The 15,084-nt window shown below is 42.4% G+C and overlaps 2 protein-coding genes across 2 annotated transcripts; one reads left to right on the forward strand and one right to left on the reverse strand.

Annotated features, from left to right (window-relative positions):
* Nucleotides 1-997: 997 nt before the first annotated feature.
* Nucleotides 998-2,919, forward strand: sp9 (sp9 transcription factor). Its single transcript, XM_036545925.1, has 2 exons — nucleotides 998-1,039; nucleotides 1,618-2,919. The coding sequence occupies exons 1-2, from the start codon at nucleotides 1,019-1,021 to the stop codon at nucleotides 2,917-2,919; spliced, it is 1,323 nt and encodes a 440-aa protein (XP_036401818.1). The 5' UTR covers nucleotides 998-1,018.
* Nucleotides 2,920-7,894: 4,975 nt separating this feature from the next.
* Nucleotides 7,895-14,727, reverse strand: cir1 (corepressor interacting with RBPJ, CIR1). The gene is made up of 11 exons (XM_036544777.1): nucleotides 14,403-14,727; nucleotides 13,682-13,776; nucleotides 12,780-12,853; nucleotides 12,636-12,649; nucleotides 12,336-12,388; nucleotides 12,184-12,232; nucleotides 11,550-11,667; nucleotides 10,396-10,502; nucleotides 9,880-9,965; nucleotides 9,142-9,564; nucleotides 7,895-7,901 (listed from the first exon to the last, which is right to left on the reverse strand). The coding sequence occupies exons 1-11, from the start codon at nucleotides 14,472-14,474 to the stop codon at nucleotides 7,895-7,897; spliced, it is 1,098 nt and encodes a 365-aa protein (XP_036400670.1). The 5' UTR covers nucleotides 14,475-14,727.
* Between the last annotated feature and the right edge of the window lie 357 nt (nucleotides 14,728-15,084).

A 15,084-nucleotide genomic window follows, 5' to 3' on the forward strand; every position in this document is an offset into this window, starting at 1 on the left:
GGGTAAGCTTCACTTTGTTTCATGCTTGATGTAAAGCCTAAGTTGGCAATTGAACTTGCCATCCGTAGATGGGAATCGGGAGCGGTAACATTTTGGATGAAAAGACATCACAGAAATCCAATGAATTTTTCCAACAAGTACGCATAGATATGCTAGGCTTTTGTCATAGATATTTTACAACAACGATCCAAATTGCTGCCTTCCCTTCCTGACAAAACACACGATCATTTTAAATTGTTCGGTGCCGCTCAATGTCACGAAAGTCATGTTCTAATAAATGCGTTTGCACCAGCAGATATTTAATAACAATAAATTATGTTGTATCAGAACGTAGAATTTCACGTTTGCAACGAGTGCATGAACGAAGGGTAACCATGTAATTAATTACCGTCGGAAGATAAACTTCAAAAAAGATGTAATTCGTTTTGTGTGCGCTTCCAATAATCTATCATTGCTGCTATACAGCCTGATCCTGTATCTGAAAAATAAAAAGGAATAACGGAATTTCAAGAGCTACAGAAAACTACGATTTCCCCTGGTGGCACAAACGCACTTCTAAGTACTTCCCAAATGTATCTCCACAGTTTCGTGCTTACCCCCTTTAGAGAAGCGGCGCCTTTTAAACAACGATACTGAACCAAAGTCGAAAATGTAAGGATAAATTGAAGCTTGGTGGGAAAATGTATGTATATAAAACCTAAAGATACCAGGGCGTTTGTGCTTGAAAGACGAGTCCATGCAACAGTAATTGATTGACGTGTAGCTGTAGCGCTTCTGTCTCCTCCAAATCTTTTATTGGCTGAGCCTCTTCTCCTTGCTAGGCTTCGAGCGTTTAGATTGGCTGTGTGCTCCGGCCAGCTGTACTTCAAAGAACGCGCTCTCTACAACTAGGTAGTTAGGAGCTCCGAGCCAAGTGTAATCAGTCGTGTAACTGCAGAAAGGCGGACAGTGTTTAAGTCGGATCGAAAAAGTGCCGTTTCGTTGTTGTGACCAGTTCAAAACAACACAGGCCCTGGATATGGCTACGTCTATACTTGGGGTAAGCAGAAGAAAATATATCATCTTTTGCGCGTAAAAGTACAAAACGGTTGCGATTTGTTCTTTCTTACATATCACAAATAGAATCCAAAGTCAATGGTAGCCTATTTGTTTCTGCGTTTTAGTTTCTTTGTTTTGATTGTGGTCGTTTGTTTCTCTTTGTAATTGTTTTTCCTTTACAATTAATTTTGGTTTCAGTTGGTAACGAATGGTGACGTATTATTTTCAGTATTCTGAATTTCTGTGTCCGACAGGTACTTGCTTATACAAAAGAGAAAAAGTAACGTTGAAACATCGATAACGATTAAAAACATAGATTAAGATAATGATTAAATATAAATGTTAACCTCAACAATATGCTTCCTAATCCAGACACCCCGAGAACATTTAAGTGGTATAATTTATATAAAACATTACTGAATGAATGTGGGAATATTTTGGTATGGTACCGAAAGTAAAAACTATATGTGTGACAAATTGCGATTGCTTGGTTACCTCCATTTCAAAAGGAAATGGCGAATTTCGAGTGTTGCCGTTTGATCGCTGTAATAAAAAGTTTATGAACTCTTCTCTTGCCAGGAAGAACCACGATTTGGAACTACCCCCTTAGCTATGCTGGCTGCAACTTGTAACAAAATTGGTAACACCAGTCCCCTTACCACTTTACCCGATTCCAGCGCTTTTGCGAAAGGTGGATTTCATCCCTGGAAAAGATCTTCCTCCAGTTGCAATTTAGGATCCACCCTCCCCGGATTCGCCGTGGCGACAAGCCGAGGATCGACCGGACTAACGTCGACCACAGGCACGGGCAACAGCGCCTTCTGCTTAGCCTCCACATCCCCGACCTCCTCGGCGTTTACCACAGAGTACAGCAGTCTGTTTTCCAACTCGGCGAGCGTATCCTCGCAGGAGTCAGGACAGTCAGCATTCATCTCCAAAGTCCACACTTCGGCGGAGACCTTGTACCCGAGGGTAGGGATGGCGCACCCCTACGAGTCGTGGTACAAGTCCGGCTTTCACTCGACCATCTCTGGGGAGGTCGCTAACGGGGCGTCCTCGTGGTGGGACGTCCACACCAACCCGAGCTCCTGGCTCGAGGTCCAAAACCCGGCCAGCACGCTGCAGACCTCTTTGCACTCTGGAACTCCCCAAGCCATACACTCTCAGCTGAGCGGCTACAATCCAGATTTCTCCACGTTGACGCACTCCGCCTTCAGCTCCACTGGGATAAGCCCCACGGCGTCCCACCTTCTGTCCACCAGTCAGCACCTGTTGACGCAGGAAGGTTTTAAGACCGTGATTCCCACGTACACGGACTCTCCCGCCGCCAACGCCATGATCTCAGGAGCTAGTACGGGTATAGGGGGCTCATCGCGGTCCTCGAGGAGGTACTCCGGCAGGGCAACGTGTGACTGCCCGAACTGTCAAGAGGCCGAGAGACTCGGGCCTGCCGGTGCGAGCCTCCGGAGGAAGGGACTCCACAGCTGCCACATACCTGGCTGCGGCAAGGTGTACGGCAAAACATCTCACCTGAAGGCCCATCTGAGGTGGCACACCGGGGAGCGGCCGTTCGTCTGCAACTGGCTTTTTTGTGGCAAAAGGTTCACGAGGTCCGACGAGCTCCAGAGACACCTGCGCACGCACACCGGGGAAAAAAGATTCGCGTGTCCGGTGTGCAACAAGCGCTTCATGCGGAGCGACCATTTGAGCAAGCACATAAAAACCCACACCGTCGGAGGAGGCGGCAAAAAGGGGAGCGATAGCGACACCGACACCAGTAACCTGGAGACCCCCAGGTCCGAGTCCCCGGAACTTATTTTAGAGGGGGTAAACGCCAGCAGAGTCACGGTCAAGGATCCCTCTCCGCACAACGACTCGTAAATCTCTTATGAGCCATGAAATGCAAATGACCTCGAAGATTAATTTAAAGAAAAGAAATAAGTCACCTAAATGGCACATTTTTACTCAAAAAACGGGTCTGGGATTTGTGAAACACTGTAGGCTTCGAAAGGTGATCTTTACAAGAAGATTTCATATTTTAAACGCAAAACCTTTTATAATTCAATCCAATTCACAACACACGGTAATATAAAATATTTTTAAAAAACCTTAAACATCTTCTGAGATACAAATGACCTATATTATATAAGAATGACTGAGCGTCTTTCAGACAATTCAAGAAAGACTATGTAAGAGATTAAACGAATGACTTTTGTATGGATAATTGCGCAAAAAGGTGAGCAAGACCTATATGAACTTGTGAAACAATGTATATTGTTGACATTCATTGTGTACATATAACTACCATGAGGAACGTGTTATAGTTCTTGTAAATGTTGATTATGATCGTTTTGTCCGTGGTTTGGTTCCTGAAAATCAGGGATATCTCCTTTCCTTTCGATGCACTTTGTGGATATCAGTATGTATGTAAACAACTATTTAAAGACGAGTTAATCATTTCTTTTTTTCCGAGCCTCTTACATTCTGAAAATATTCTAAACATTTACTTGTATTAAAAGACAAGTATAAACCTTTCATTTTCTTATTATTAAAGGGATCTACATCAAATCCAAAGCGTTCTTTGTTTGATGAGGCGGATTCATTCCTTTTTAATTTCATAATGCTTTCTATTTTATGCACTTAGTAGTAAAAAATATGACTTTTAAAGCGCAAAATATAGCGAATCAATTTTACGAACTGTTCTCGAGTGACGGGTCAATCTGTTTACATTTTTATGATTGACGAATGTAGAATGCATAACGCTTCTGTACCAAAATCAATCATATGCCGCCGATTGAAACAATCACACGTTGACAAAAAGTTTTCTCGGCGGGATACATCAATAGTTAATATCCCAGAACAGACATTTCATGCCCAAATGAAAATCTTGTTAAATGTTATTAATTATGACTTGGAGCACAGAACAGCCCCCCGAGTCTTGTATTCCCGATTAGGGATTCGTGTCTTATCAAGTATCTAATTAATCTCCGACACATCATTTATTCGGCCTAGCATCCCTTCGGAAAACTCTCGAGGTTTTCATGACAAAGCTCACTTGAATATCTATTTTAATTGTTTGAATTAACGGCTTAAATTTGCATGTCAGGCGCAGAGATGGCAATCCTAAAATAAATGTAAAACGGTTTTAAGTTTTTTTTTCTTTCTTGCTTTTTTAACGCAACACTTGATTTGATGTTATGGGAAGGCAAATGTTTCTTTCATTTTGAAAAGAAAAAAGAATATATGCAAATGGTGAATTTTAAATGCTTATGTCGCTGCACAGTGAAATGGCGCTCGGATGTTATTTGAATATCTGTAGCCCCGCATTGAAAAGGTTCAAGGATGCTCTCTGACTTCTTTGTGCGTATCCAGTGCAGCGTCCGACTCTAAAGAAAAACCCAGGGAATAATTAGACCACGAGACCGGCCTGGGAACGCGTTAGGGACAGGAATCTCATTTAGACAGCCTCTTTCAAAAACGGCAAGTTAAATTGACCAGAAGGCAATTATTCAGACCAAAATTATTTTCATTTCCCTTTGAGTCTTGACAACTGGCTTTATATCGTAGATAACGTGAAAGGTTTAATAGCATAGGATGCCAACAACGATTTTCTAACGATCTGGTTAAATTAGAAAACTATTGCACGTACATGCACAAGCGTTTTTATTTTTGTTGTTTGCACATAATATTATTTCGCAAACAAGACGACAGTGCATGTGGTGAAATTAATATTTTCCCTCTTACCAAAACCCTCTATTTAACTTAAAACAGTCTTGAAACGTACGGCAACTTTAGAGGATTGGCATTTTACTCTGGACAAAAGGAATGTTGTTGTATTCTAAATTATATAAGAAAATACATTTTATTGCTATTTTCTGAGGGGGAAAAATCTGTCGCAGCAAATAGAAATCGCAGAACACGGTTAGCAATTATATGGTTCCATTAAGTTTTACAAACGGGGGCTGAAAGCGACAAGATCTAAGTGGGATTAAATCTTTGGGGGAGAGAGATCGCCTGGAGCGTCGGACAGTGGCCGTTGTCAGTTACCGCCTTTGTCGGGTTTCTCTGGAATGCCCTCTTGCTGCGCTTTGGGCAGAAGTCATCTTTGTTTTCAAGCGACAATGAAATATATCAAAGAGGGGAGTCCGGGTCCGGCCTCGCGGGGCACAGGGTTATACTAACCAGCTCACTGATCAATGAGCTTGTGCCGCTGTTTTCCTGACTCGGAAAATGCACATATTGCCACAACTCTCCAGCAAAGCCGCTCCACAATCTTTAATTTCTAACAAAAAACATGACAATTTCGCCTGGTCTCTGTTTGCTACAAAATTTGTCATTTTCCTGTAGAGTTGATCGGGGGAAAATATCAACATTTAATGTTACCGATTTTGTTCTGTCAATTATGAAACGATGCACAGTAAAAAAACAAAAAAGAATATTGGAAATGTGATTAATAGGCTATGTGAATTCAAAATTAATTAAAAACGACAAAAAAAATCAGATGCTTCATAAAAATAAACTACTATCAAAAGATGTGCACGTTTTTATTGGCTTGGTTTGTCATGCGTGGTTTAGAAAATTTGGACATAATCATATCATAAATGTATGATACCTTATTAAAATATAATGTGAATGCAATGAAATTCTGTTCATGGGAGAGTACTGACGACGCTCCAAGAATAATATTTTTGTTTACATACAATGCATTCCGGTAGAACTTGTTTTCCATTAGACTGAATTCGTGTTCCTGACACATTAGCGCCACCCTCGGGTTCTGATGAATTTGCAAAACAGGCCACGCGCATGATGGACATTTTTCAGAACATAATATTATATTCCTCACCGTTGTACTGTAAAATCAAATATTGGAATAATTGTGTTATCTACCTCTGATGAATTATCATTCCCATGTTTTGTGCCGGTGATGTCATTTGGGAAAATAAATTCGTTTGTTGCCTCATATTGTTAAAACTAATTTAACTTTATCACACATCATAGACTCATGGAATCATGTGACGTGTTTGTGGTATGCTGTTTGCATAATGGATTTTAAATAACAACATTTGAAACAATGGGTTAAGCATTTTCAGAAATGAACATGAAAGAAAACGGAGAGCTTTCTCGAAGATAAAAAGCAAATGGAACTGGAAGCTAACCTTTTAGCTCAAACCGGGTTACCTGAGTGTTGTAATTACAGTAATTATGTACATCAGAATTATATACTAATTACATTAACATCAGATCATTCTTAATCGAAATCTAATGAGCTAGAGAGGAAGAATTAATCAATGACAACATAAATATGGGCCTTAATAAATACTCATTTAAATTTCGAGAGCGGCACACTGAGAATGCTGAATTTCTAGAATATTTTCTTCCATTTAATCAATATGTTTAACTCACGGTGCTGGTCAATTTGGTTTTGTTATTTCTTTGAATGGTGTCAATTATTACACATTTTCACAATCCATACTTTCCACGAGATTCCACACCCTACTTTATTTAGTTTATGACGCAATGAATATGGCCTACATTTTAGTTTGAGGTCAGTTTGCAAGACTTAAATTCTTTCCCCCTTTTCTGAAAAATACTTCTTCAGGACGGAGGTGTTGCAAAAAATTCCCTGTAAAAGCATGAGGATCTGTACCATGCGGAAAATGAGGCTACGCGTGTTCATCTACTATATAGCTAGCCTATAGCAGCCTAATATACAAGTAACTGATTCAAATACCTGTGTGTTCATGGACACCACGGCGCACTTTGGGATATTTGAAGCGCACCCACCCCAAATAAACTGAAGTACGGCAGTTTCATGTTTGATTCCCAATTATTCATCGGATAAATAATAATACAAAAAAACCTCAAAAGCCTACCGTTCGTGCTTCGAATGTTGGAAAGGAAAACAGCGCAAGTCTCCATACCTTACACGCTTATCACGTCTGACAATTCATTCATTGCACATGGTCGGTTGATGGAAAGGCAGCTCTTCTTGTCTTGAGAAAGGACTGTCCGAACCACCAGAACGCAATAAATAGCCTAAACATTAGAATAACCATCTCAACGGTCGTCTTCTGACATGACTACTTCACTGCGGTTAAATGGTGAAATGTAATTGAAACATTTTACCAGTGTTCTCTTTTTTATCAGTAACCGAGGTGGAAGGAAAAAATGTGAAATGTAGCTTTATAATTTTGCGCCATTTTAAAACACCACATTAGCCTACATATGTTAAAATGGTAGTCTAATTGAAGCTGAAACGTCTAAAATGAATTAGCCCTACGGAACGTATTTCGAAGGGATCATAAGGTAAATGGGTAAAATACATTTGATTTAAATATTATTTTGCTTGATGTCCAATTTTCACATTTCTCTCAAGTTTCATCAGGTAAACAAGAGTGAACTCAGACTTTCAAAAAACCAATATCCTCACACTTCCAAATTAAAATCATTAATTTGCCTACAACCACCACTGATTATAATATCATCCTTTCGATAAAACGAAGAGCTGATTTTGATAGTTTGTAATTGACAAATACAAGAACTATACGGTTACAAACATTCGTTAAAACGTTTTAGCTTAAACCAGGTATGGCAAGAGTTCACGCATACATCAAACACACATCATCACAATCACAGTCAATTCGTATCGTCACTAGCAGGAATCACACTGAACAGATAAAAAATTATAGACCTTGTTCTCAATTTCAAAATTCACATGAAAAAAGTTGAACGTCATACGAAGCACCCTCCAAATTTGGTTAGTTTGTGCGACGGATTTTTGATTTTGCATGGAGTTGTCGGGTAGGCTATCGGTTATCCCAAACTATGACGAAAATAAGTTCATATCATTATAGGCCTACGTCCTGAAAGAAAAGAGAACATGTAACTATTGCTTTTACATTTCTGTAAACTGTCAAGCACATGTCAAGCAACACATTAATCGAAAGTACTGAAAAAATATCCATGTCACCAGCCCGATCGCTTCATTATACAGATTCCTTCAAATTTTAAATCTACTTAAAACGATGATGAAATAGAAGCTATCATCTTTCAACGGCGGCTAAGACAAACACAGCATGTAATGAGAAAGAATGTTCAGCTTGGACCTATAGCAAAAAAAATATAATAATTTAGATGAAGACTGATTTTCTATTCCATACACTCCATTTCATGCAAACGTGAAGGAAAGTGAGCGATCATTCCTTGAACAGGACCGTCTGACCATTTCCCTCAACTATAGTAAAAGCCCTGGCGCCCTCTGCCGGGCAAAAGCAGTCTTGCAGGCGACATTAAAATCCGTTTTTGTGTGTGTGTGTTTTTGTTGCTGTTTTTTTTTTTTTTTTTTTTTTACAAATTTGATAAACATTAGGTTGATATCTTAACTATGCGGTTTAATTAGTTCTTGTAAAAACTGAGATGAAAACAAATTTACAGTAGGGAATCATGCAGCTTATTTACACTGAATAGATGTAACTTTACCAAAATGTTTTACAATTAAAATACATCTGTGTCCATAAGCCCTATGGCTACATTTTTGTCCTTTTTAATTAACAGTCCAGGGTCTCTGCACTCTTTACTCTTTCAGCCATCACTATTGGGTCGGTCCTTTTCTGCTTCTGAGCATTTCCGGGATCTATTCCTGCCTCTGTCCTGTGTGCCTGCTCCTCTCATTTCTTCCTCTCTCCATTTCGGCTCCTGCTTCTGCTCCTGGTCTTCTCTCTTCTCCCCCTCTCTCCTTCTCTGCTCCTGCTTCCCTCTCTTCTCCCCCTGTCTCTATCCCTGCTCCGACTCCTGCTCTTTTCTCCTCTCTTCCTCTCCCTGCTCCTGCTTCTGTCTCTCCTCCTCACCTCTTCATCCCGGCTCTTCTCCTTTCTCCCTCTTTCTGCATCTCTACTCCTGCTTCTCTCTCTCCTCTTCCTCTCCCTGCTCCTACTTCTGTCTCTCCTCCTCACCTCTTCGTCCCTGCTCTTCTCTTTTTTCCCTCTCTCTCCATCTCTACTCCTGCTTCTCTCTCTCCTCTTCCTCTCCCTACTTCTGCTCCTGCTCCTCTCTCTCCTGTTCCTCTCCCTGCTCCTGCTCCGGCTTCTCTCCCTCCCTCTCTGCGCCCTCTCCCCGTCCCTGTCCCTCTCCTTTCTCTCCCCCTCTCTCTCCACGCTGCGGCTGCTCTCTCTCGCGGTGTGCCGCCCGCGTCTCTCCTGTCTGGGCTCCTCGGCGCTCCGCCCCCCTCTCTGCTCGCTCCTGTCCTCCCCGCTCTGACTCCTGCCTGCGAGTTTGGGAGGCCGCCTCCCCTGCCCGCCGCGCTCCGCCTCGCTCTCGCTGTCCGAGCTGCTGCTGTCGCTGGAGGAGTCCCGCCCCCCCGTCTGCCCGCCGGCCTTGCGCTTCCCGCCGGAGTCCGAGTCGCTGGAGGACTCGCTGCTCTCGGTCTTCCTCTCCCGCTTGCCCTTCCCCTTCTTCTTCTTTTTCTTCTTACTCTTCTTCTGCTTTTTATTTCTCTTCTTGGTTTTCTTCTCCAAACGATCCAGTTTCCTTTGAACACAAAGGGGGGGAAAAATGCTTAAAAGAATGCCAACTCTTCAAGAAAAAATACAAAACCTATTGATCAGCCAGACTGCTTGGGCTTAAGCACACCTGCATGGGTCTCCAGCTCTGTAATGAAGCACAGCTATCAGAAAAATCACAACACTGCACTTAGAATGACAACCCATTTTAATTTTTTAGACCATGACTGAATAATATAACATAGCGTCAGCACAATTTTAATCATAAAAATCATATTTGACACTACAGGACATTGGAGTATGCAGTAATAGACATGGGTAACCATGGACACCCTGTTTCTACCTGAGGAGTTTCTGTTTCTGTTTGGTGGTCAGAGACTTCAGAAATTCAACCTCTGGGTCTTCTTCGTCTTCGCTGGCAACAAAGTCCTACAGGAGCGAAAAAAAACATTTTACTACATGCCTAATAATATCACAGTCTGCAGAAAAATAATCAATTCAAACTTAAAAAGCATTATCTTCAGGTGTAATTCATAGCCAAAAAGAGGCAAATCAACATGGATTACAGTGCAGGTAAAAACATCACAGAGCTGATGTCCCCCTCCACCACCCACTGCTTCCTCCGTTAGGGATATAATGAAAAGCTTTATGTGGCCATCGTTGCATTCCTGTTCTTTTCAGCACCCAGCCTCATTAAACCTGCCCAAACCGACTTAACTTCCGCAGGCTGGAGGAGCCGCGCCGCTTGTTCGCGGTAATTGGCCATTTTGCCGCAATCAGGCGCGGATTCAGCGCAGGCCGCGGCGGCCGCCGGGTGTTTTGGTTCCCCCCCGCAGTGGTGGAGAGGGGGGATGATTACCTGCGGCAGGTCGCAAACAGTGGCGTTCCTGCCCAGCACACTCCGCTTCAGTGCGAACCCGCTGTTCCGCATCTCCGCCATCAGCTCCGAGGGGTGCATGGACGGGCCTGCGGGCAAAAATCACAACCTGAGAGTCTCCGCCGGCGCCTGCCCCTCTCCCACCCCCCTGCCGCCCCCCCTCCGCCACTGAGCCGGCTACCTGCCACGAGCCCCCTCATCGGGAAGGGTCAGCCGAATCAACGCGCCCACTTTCAGGCCAGAGCGAATCACGAGGCGCTATTCTCCCTAAGGGGCGACCCCAGGGGGGATTCAGACGCGCGGTATTTGCATTTGTCTGCCGGTGCGGGAGAGGCTCCACTCCAGCACGGCTCCATCTGCAGCGTGCGCCGGACTCTTCCAGAGTGTGCACAGTGTTACCCCACGACCCCCCGCTTCCTGATCTCTGGAGTCAGACAGCCCAGGCCTTGCCGCACAAACGGGCCAGGAAAACACCTCTAAAAACAAAGCGCCCTCTAATCTTCCTGTTAAAATGTGCTGCATTATTCAGTAACATAAAAATAAGAAATTACTGCAGGTTTTCTCCACCGTGAATACCATGCGACAGGCAGTGTATCTCTGTATGAGAAACATTCATTCATACAGTAATATTCAACGCCATCTGTGCTATCATTTTAGTGTTTTTCAGTATCTCTGCAGTTCCACAAACTTATAAAATTGGAAAAAGCAGTCTGTGCAAACATGCACCCTGTGCTGCAAACGGAAAGGGTCGGCTTGTACACTTGCTAAAACAGAGCAACCAAGGGTGAAGTTCTTTTTGTGAACGGGCACACAGGCGAGGTCAGGACATACAGTCCCAGAGGAAGACTGTGCAACGTAGGTACTGCCTTTGTAAAATCAACATTTACTAAAGACTGCTGGAACCCAAGTATTTTTGATGAAAACATACAAGTAAAGACATCATTGTCACATCACATCATTGAGATCTAAATTTTACCTTGCATAACGTGTCAGCCCTCTATTTTTAAGATTTAAAAATCTCTTTCTGATACACTCATTTTATTTGTGATCACAGAAAAGATAAAGGATTAAAGTATTCACCCAGTACAAAATCTTCCACCTGAAGTCCCTGTTTCTTCCATCCTGTTGTGACCTACCTGCCTCACCGGTGGCCATCGAGCTGGCGTTGATCCCAGACAGGCCGAAAAGAGGGCACTCTCTGTCCGTGTTCACATGCCCCCATTTATGACACTTGATGCACCTCACATTGCGTACCTGGAGGGCAGGACTCACAAATTACTATCATAAACATTCTGCACATTGACCAGAAAGCCAGCTCTGTGGACACACTGAAAGATCTGTCTCTGGCATCACTGATTCATGTGTTTACATGTTCGGATTCGCTGGCTTGTTATGTACGTTCAGGGCATGGGCTAAAACAGAACATCAATAGGCAGTTCAGCAACACAGATGACCCCAGGACCTCCTGTTACCAACTGAAATCTCTGATAAAAGGAAGTATGGAGGATGGAAGAAGCACAATCTGACTTTCTGGTCATAATATAGCATATGTCTTATTTTTTAATACCAGTCACATCCACAAATGCAACAGGGACCAACTATGAAAATATCAAAGGCCACTGCATAAGCAAGAAGAATAAAAGAAAGATAAATTTACACAGGGGTATTAGTCAACATTGTCAAGAAAATTTTCTTAGTTGCAATAGGTAGTTTAACAAATATTCAACGGATTAATAAACACAAACGTGTATAAAGAGAGTAATTTCATACCTGAATCCCAAAGGGCTGATCTCTGATATTCATGTCATCCTTTGCATATCTAAAAGGTGAATAAGGACATCATAAATACCTCTAGGAAAGAGACACAAGCCTTTATATTTACCACTGAAAATACAGAAAAAGATGTGAGCAATAACACTTACTTCTCACGAGGGGCAACTTTCTGCCATTCAAACTTGTATTCTGCTTCTCCTTCCTGCAACGAAATAAGAACAGAATCAATTCATAAGTCAGATAATTAATTGGTAAAAAAAAGTTAAGAGTAAACAGAATTTTAGCCATTGAAGTCATAATGAGACACCAGTTGGGTATGTGTGTGTGTGTGTGTGTGTGTTTCTATGTACATACAGACATTTTCATGCAGCAAATATTTATGCAAACACAGGAGTATCACAGGCTGAATCCGCCCCATTGGAAACTGTAATGTTCGTAACTGTCATTACCTCCTTTGTCTCCTCTTCACAGCAGGAAAGCATGTAAAGGAAAACAGAGAGAACAAGTCTGCATTAAGAAGATGACTCTGAGCGGGTTTTTGCCTTGTAAAAAACACTGAAAGCCTGTCCGAGAGCTCACATTTCAGGCCTCACCTTTCGATGCCCCCGGCGGTGCCTCGTACATAAAGTTCAGGCCATTCTTCACACGATTATCACCCATCAACAATCTGAAACAAGACATTTTCACAGCATGCAGCAAGCAATAGAATAAAGATAGACTCTGGTAGATATCAGTATTTCACAAACAATGACGACAATGACAATAATATAATTTCCAGAGTCTCCAGTCATAATGACCCACCTAAAAACTGTCCACAACATATTCCAGGTGTATCAAATGCAGGCTTGAACCAACATGGTTTTGAGCAATGTTTTCAAATGGCAATAAAAAAAACACTAAAGTATGAGACACATGTTCCCTGACTATATCAGGTTCTGTGGTACTGTAATACCTTTGTGCTCCTCTTTTCTCCTTTCTTGCAGTATTAAACAGGGCCCAGTCACTCACAGTATTAACAAAGTGCTGTGAATAATAAAACTACAAATTTCACTGGATATCATCCAGGTGGCCTTATATCACAGCTGTGTTGTACAGCAGTTCACAGCCCTCTCATTTGCACCGCATTTCCCCAACAGTGTATCCTCACAGTGACTCGTCCCCTCACTCCCAAACCCATTAAGGGAGCCCTCCCCACAGGTGACGTCCCCAGATCCAGTGTTGGATTAGGTCTCACTGATTTTTTTTAACCCTAGTCTTGGTTATGCTTTCTGTATACTGTGTACACAGAATACTGCAGACAGTTGGAGTGTCAGCTACAGTCTGACACCTAGTTTTTTTGAAATTCTGACACAGTGCCCAGTCTTAAATTCAGAAATGGTGTCCTGCCTTTCCTGTGATGTAAGCCGGTATAAGTGATGGCTGCAGCGCCTTGGCGAGGCTGTGCGCAGTAAATGGCACTGCATTAAAGCTTTCCCACTCTCTGTGTAGCTCTCACCTGTTGTTGTAGGTTTCCTGTTCTTTCAGGTACGCCTGCATCAGATCCTCCTGTTTCTTCTTCTCGAAAGTTAGTTTCTGTTCCGCTATCCATACCTAGACAACAACATCCACACAGACAGACCTTAAAAACGTTGCCTGGGAGTTCGTAAATATACTGTACAAGACATTTACTCTACGAGATCCCCATCTACAGTGAGAGTAGCAAGTTAAAGGTCACTAACGGAGAGGTGAGAGGAAAGATGAAGGAATGGGGTTGGTTTTAAGTCGAGTCTGCTTGTCTAGACAGTGTGGTTTACTAGCGAACAGCCTACAAATTTTATAAAACGGATTTTTTTTTCCAAATAAGGAACGACTATAGTGGGATGCAATTCAAGTGACTGAAATACACTCTGAGAAATTACAAATACGTATCAATAGCAAGCTAGCTGAGTTAGCTGATGGAAATCAAAATGGGATCAAGAGATAGCTAGCTAGCCAGCTAGCGACCAATCATTATCTATCATAGGCGGCTATCTGAATAGCAAGCCAGTTAGCTCATTACCTTACCGACTAAATTCATAACCTGGTCCACAACTGTTACTTATGACTGCTTACAAGGTAGCTAACGCTATAATTACCACGCCACTCCAGTTGCCTAGTTTGTTGTGCTAGCTAGCTATCGTTACTGAAGAAGTAGCTCGTCTAGCTAAATTTGTTTATGGTAAGAGACGCTCGCTTACCTTCTTTATATTGGACTTTGATGCAGGATGAAAATCCTTCTTACACATGAAATTTGCAAACGACTTCCCCATGTTTAGCTAGGCTGCCAGCTAAAGGGAGAATTTAACGAATAACTACGGTTTACTCCAAGCAAAACTACTCTGAGCGGAATTACGTACTCAGCTGATCAATGATTATTCATCACTAGCGAGTCAGGGCAGTCTTCATTATTTCCTGTTTAAATAAACAGTTCCGGTTTGCGTTTAAATGATAGAAATAAAGAGCTTCTCCTAAACAAGTTTCCGCTCAGTGGTAAAGAGTGTGAATTGCAGCGTGGTGTCTATAAGATCCACCATCTTGATTACTACATTTACAGTGTTGCCTACACCGTAGTTTCCGGGTTGAAAAATGCCCTTTCCCCTCTGCCGTAAAACGGGAGTTTTGGGTCAAGGGGTAGCTTCTGACTTTGATGCCGCAGGTTGCCATCTTTTGAGGCTACGAAGCACGCTATAGTTGTAGATTAGTGAACATTTAAAGACGATCTTTGTTGCATTTGACAGTATTATTGCATTTTCATTAAGATTAATGAAATAATTAATAACCGAAAACCACCACATTGCTAAATGGCGAATTGTGATGGGAGCGATCGTCTCCCCCCCCCCCCCCCCCCCCCCCTTTAGTTATAGTGCGCTTGTGCAGTTG

This window comes from Megalops cyprinoides, chromosome 14 (assembly GCF_013368585.1).
Source record: "Megalops cyprinoides isolate fMegCyp1 chromosome 14, fMegCyp1.pri, whole genome shotgun sequence".
NCBI classification, from domain to species: domain Eukaryota; kingdom Metazoa; phylum Chordata; class Actinopteri; order Elopiformes; family Megalopidae; genus Megalops; species Megalops cyprinoides.

Coding starts and splice junctions, on each gene's coding strand:
- sp9 (XM_036545925.1), top strand. CDS start 1,019: ATGGCTACGTCTATACTTGGG. Junction 1,040..1,617: donor TGGCTACGTCTATACTTGGG/GTAAGCAGAAGA, acceptor TTCTCTTGCCAG/GAAGAACCACGATTTGGAAC.
- cir1 (XM_036544777.1), bottom strand. CDS start 14,474: ATGGGGAAGTCGTTTGCAAATTTCATGTGTAAGAAGGATTTTCATCCT. Junction 10,503..11,549: donor GATGGCCACCGGTGAGGCAG/GTAGGTCACAAC, acceptor TTTTGCCCGCAG/GCCCGTCCATGCACCCCTCG. Junction 9,565..9,879: donor CAGAAACAGAAACTCCTCAG/GTAGAAACAGGG, acceptor TTGTGTTCAAAG/GAAACTGGATCGTTTGGAGA.